Source organism: Benincasa hispida, chromosome 7 (genome assembly GCF_027475165.1).
Source record: "Benincasa hispida cultivar pf3 chromosome 7, pf3_genome.v1.1, whole genome shotgun sequence".
NCBI lineage: Eukaryota > Viridiplantae > Streptophyta > Magnoliopsida > Cucurbitales > Cucurbitaceae > Benincasa > Benincasa hispida.
Genome location: NC_143484.1, coordinates 48,517,241 through 48,522,121, shown reverse-complemented (window position 1 = coordinate 48,522,121; position 4,881 = coordinate 48,517,241). Strand labels below are relative to the sequence as shown.

The window sequence follows — 4,881 nt, the reverse complement described above, 5'->3', positions numbered from 1 at the left end:
AAATGCATTGCCAATTATAAAGTCAAGCTATAAACCAACCATATGCCAAATGAACATTTTAAGAGTTTCTGTTGGTTTGGGATGGAATTTTCAGGAAACAAAAAGGTCAAGGTCAATTCAACAAGATTTAGAAGAAACAATTCCAACCAGCCAACCAAAGAATTGTCCACAAACAAGTGTTAAGATACTCTCAAAGACAACCACAAACAAGAACCACAAATGAACATCAAATGAAGATAGCAACCAACCAACAGAAAATTTTCAAACACAATGAAATAGTGTAGAGAAACTGTACAAATGTCAAGCAGAGGTTATACTTGCTGAAAGGCAGAGTTCTAGATCCCATAACGAGCTCCAAGGGGTAGACTATGGGGGAAAATCGCAAAGTAAACTGGAATCCGAACGATAAGAGAGATTGCTCATTCAAAAAAGCTAACTTATAGTTATAACTCATCTTAGTAAGTTGTTCATGAGGCCAATTCCTAAAATCGTATCTAATTGGTTCTAAGGAACCAATAACTCTTCTCTATTACAACAATAGCTAATCAAGGTCACCTAAGGATAATATGGTTTCAGAAACCAAAAAATACAAAAAGTAATAGCAGGGTATACCCATTTGAGGAGCCATTAAAACAATCTCTAGCTTGCTTTCTGATACTTGCTACTTATTCTTGATGGTAATTCCAAGTTCCCCTGCAACAATCAAAGTTGTAGCCATCCCAAGAAACATTCCATGCTCAACAACACCCGCAAGACGCAAAATCTCATCACTAGCAATGTTCAAATCTCCAATATCTTCCTTGAAATACAAGTCCACAATGTAATTGCCATTGTCAGTAACAAATGGTTCTCCACTTTCACCTGAGGTTCTGAGCTTTGCAACACAACCAGAGCCTTCAAACAGCTTCTGCAGCCGCGCGGCGGTGAAGTTCCAACAAAAGGGCACAATCTCCACCGGCATGGCTAACCCACTGCCTCCCAAATACTTAACCAATTTCGACTCATCAACAATCACAACGAACTTCTTGCAAGCACCCTCCACCATTTTCTCTCTCAGAAGAGAGCCCCCACGGCCCTTTACCAGATTGAGATGGGGATCGACCTCATCGGCGCCGTCGATTGCGAGATCAAGAACAGGGTGCGAATCTAGGTCTGAGAGAGGGATTCCCAACGAGACGGCTTGCTCATGAGTTTTTTTGGAAGTGGGAATTCCTATAATGTTCTTAAGCTTCCCTAGGCGCAATAGCTCGCCGATTCGATCAACGGCGTGCTTAGCTGTGGAACCGGTGCCAAGGCCCAGGACCATGCCGGATTCGACATACTCGACGGCCTTATACGCAGCAATCTTCTTCAATTCGTCTTGTGTTAGAATCCCAGATGACAATGGGGGTGCCAAAAGGCCAGATGGAGTAGAAGAAGGGACAACAATGGCGGTTTCCATGGCGGATTTCTCCGACCCAATAAATCGGCGGTAATAAGGAATAGCCATAACCCCAAATTGAAAAACGCCTCAAAATCTAATTCGAAAAAAGGGTTAAGGGCGGCGAAGAAGAATCAAAAGGGGTTCCACATGGGACTTAGGAATTGACAATAAAGTGGAAGCAATCAATCAAGGTAGGCAGAGTGCAAAACAGGGGAAACCCAGTTGGGTGAAAGTAAGAATGAGGGAGGGAAAATCAGAGAAAATGGAGAGATTTTCTGTTTGGTTCTCGGGAAAAAGCTCGATTTTAAAGGGGGAGGAAAGGAAGGGAAGAGGGAAGAGGGAAACAACGACGTTAGTGCGTTTGTTTAAACAAAATTTCATAGGATTTGAGAGATTACAGGAGGCGGTGCGGGGAAAATTGGCCACTGTTCGACGGCTCATGTTTTTTCACATATATATATTATATGAAAAAACATTCATTAGCTAATTGAACTTTGAAATACCATTTTTTTAGTTAAAAATATTTTCGGCGGTGGGATCGAACAAATTATAAAAGTAGCCATTTTTATTTATTAGAAAAAAAAATGTTTTTTAAAGTTTTAAAAAAATCATTTTTATTTAAATTCATCCGATAAAAAAAGTTACTCAATAAAGAGTTTTAAAGGCTATTTTAAGTAGTTATCAAATATTTTATTTTTTTTTAAAATGATTTGTCTTCAAATTTAAACATTTAAAAAGTTAAACCCTCTAATTTCTAAATTTAAATTAGTACTTTTTGGTATAGTAAGAAATTTGATGCACGAAATTTTTAGTTGCTAACACATGGTAACAATTTACTTTTTACTTTTTGTTTTTAAAAATTAAGCATATTTCATCAACATATTTTATATTGTATCTTTCTAGTAGAATTATTGGCCAAATTCCATAAACAATTTTTTTTAAAAAAATTACTTTTAAGTTCTCAAAGTTATAGGCATAATTTTTTTAAAAAAACCATAAAACAAAATGATTACTAAACGGGCCTTAGTTTTCAAACTTTAATAATTAATGATTTAGTTTATTTATTTACAATTGTTAATGATTTAATCTCCATGGTAAAAAATATTATTATAGCTGAATGAAATTTTCTACACCTTTAGATCAATTTTTGGATCGGAAATCAAATCTACATATAAACTATAAATATTGAGTCATTATAAAGCAAAAATTGACATTTAGTTTTAATGAAAATTTTTATTATATGAACTAAAATTGTTATAAATTTTAAAGTATAAGGACTATATTGTTATATTTTAAAGCTCTTGAACCAAACTATTACAAATTTGAAAGTACAATAATTAAACGTTGCAAGTTAAAATTATATGGCCATTTTTTTTAAATTTTCATGATAGTTTAGGTACCAAAAGTATTTTAATTCTTTTCATGGTAATTTGGACCATATTTCAAATTGCTCTAATTTAAATTTGGTCAAATTGCAAATTTAAATTTAGATAAATTACAACCAATACAAACATAACTCAACTAACATATAGTACATGTTAATGATAAATTTGTGGTTTGAATCCTCATACTCTCTATTTTACTGAAAAAATTTAGTTAAATTACAAATTTATTTCAAAACTTTTAAATTTATGTCTTTTCAGCTTTAGTCCTTAAAAAATGTCTAATGAATTTCTAAAATTTTAATTTTATCTTTAGTAAATTTCTATTTTTCTTTTGTCTAAATAGGATTTCAAAACTTTTAATTTCGTCTGCGTCTTATTCTGACCAGAGTCTTTCTTACGGTAAAAACAAGAAGGCTCTATTCGGTAGGGTATATGAAAATTAAAGTTTGAAAACAATGGATTCAAAGAAAACAAAGTTGTATTTAATGTTTTAAAATATGTGTTTGGTAACATATTCAAAAACTGAATTTTAACTTATAAGATGTGTTTGAATCATAAAATAGTTACTGACTAAATATTAGTTAACAATAAACTATTATTAATTTAGTTATGAACATGTTTTATCTTAAAAAATTGTACAATTATTATTTTTTTAATATTATATAATTTACACTACATTACATAATACATATTATAATTTTAAAAGAATGAATTGAGTTTATAATGTAACCTACCGTAATTCTAAATATTTTTATCTCTATTTAATATATTCTCACACTTTAAAACTTAAAATTCAAAATTTGGATACAATTAAAACATAAAAATGTTATTTTCAGAATTTACGCCGTTTGGATCACATAGTTTTAAAACATTTTTGAGAAATATGATTTGGATTATCTACCAAACATATATTTGCTAAATTGAATATGAAAATATAAAACAAAATCTAGATACCAACTAAACAGTCTTTATCTCTTCTTCAATTAAAGTTTTTATTCTATTTTTTAACAATTTTTAAATAAGTAAATTTAGAAATTAAAACTAATCTTCAAATTCGAATTTGTGTATGATATCTAAATTTTTTCACTTTCCTTGATGATTTTCCTTTGACTTTGTGTATGATATCTAAATTTTTTCACTCTCCTTGATGATTTTCTTTTGACTTTGTGTCCCATAGAGGTGGCGCCATCAAGTGATAGACCTCATCACTATTTCTTTTGCAAAGATACTTTTCATATATGATATATTATTTACATTCCTCTAAGTTTCATACCTTGTTGACATATATATATATATAAAAGAAAAAGAAAGTTTCATGCCTTGTTCTAATTCAACCATGATTAAGATATGATTTATCTTCTTCAAAATAGAAGATTTGATCTTATACCTTACCATCTTTTGACTAAAAAGAATAGCATTAATCTTTAATTTTGTTATTAACCATGTCACCAAAATATAATTTCGTCTCAAAATTTGATATTTGACTTATTACATGTGATTATAGGCTCTACTCCATTTGATAACTATTCGATTTTGAAAATCAAAATCTTGTTTGATAACCATTTCGTTTTTTGTTTTTGGTTTTTGAAAAACCGTGTTTGTTTTTTTACAACTTCTTACCATGATTTTTATATTTCCTAACATTTGAATTCTTAGCTAAATTATGAGAACAAAAACAAGTTTTTCAAAACTATTTTTCTAGTTTATAAAACTTGATTTGGTTTTTGAAAGCATCCATAAAAAGTAGAAAAATCAATAAGTGGAAGTAGTGTCTATAAACTTATTATTATTTTTTTAATTTTTTTTTTTTTAAGAATGACTTAAGTTTTATACTGCTTATATCCATAAATTTTCTAGTTCTTGTTTTCCACTTTACATTAATAATTTTTAAAATCATACCAATTTTTAAAAATTAAAAAAAGTTAATTTTTAAAAATTTATTTTTATGTTTAAAAGTTGACTAAAAATTGAAGCGTTTCTTTTAACAAACGTGAAAAAACATAATCGAGGTAGGAAATAAAGCACTAATTTCAGGGTTATTTAGATTTGTGGGGGAGCTTTGAAAGTTAATTA

The 4,881-nt window shown here is 29.9% G+C and overlaps 1 protein-coding gene across 1 annotated transcript; it reads right to left on the bottom strand.

The window, feature by feature from the left end:
• Positions 1-392: 392 nt before the first annotated feature.
• LOC150035214 (putative ribose-5-phosphate isomerase 2) lies at positions 393-1,897 on the bottom strand. The gene has a single exon (XM_090315821.1). It carries the CDS (start codon positions 1,487-1,489, stop codon positions 662-664), a length of 828 nt encoding a protein of 275 aa, XP_090171947.1. The 5' UTR covers positions 1,490-1,897; the 3' UTR covers positions 393-661.
• Between the last annotated feature and the right edge of the window lie 2,984 nt (positions 1,898-4,881).

Excerpts from the sequence above, each read along its gene's own strand:
- LOC150035214 (XM_090315821.1), bottom strand. The coding sequence starts at position 1,489 with ATGGCTATTCCTTATTACCGCCGATTTATTGGGTCGGAGAAATCCGCC.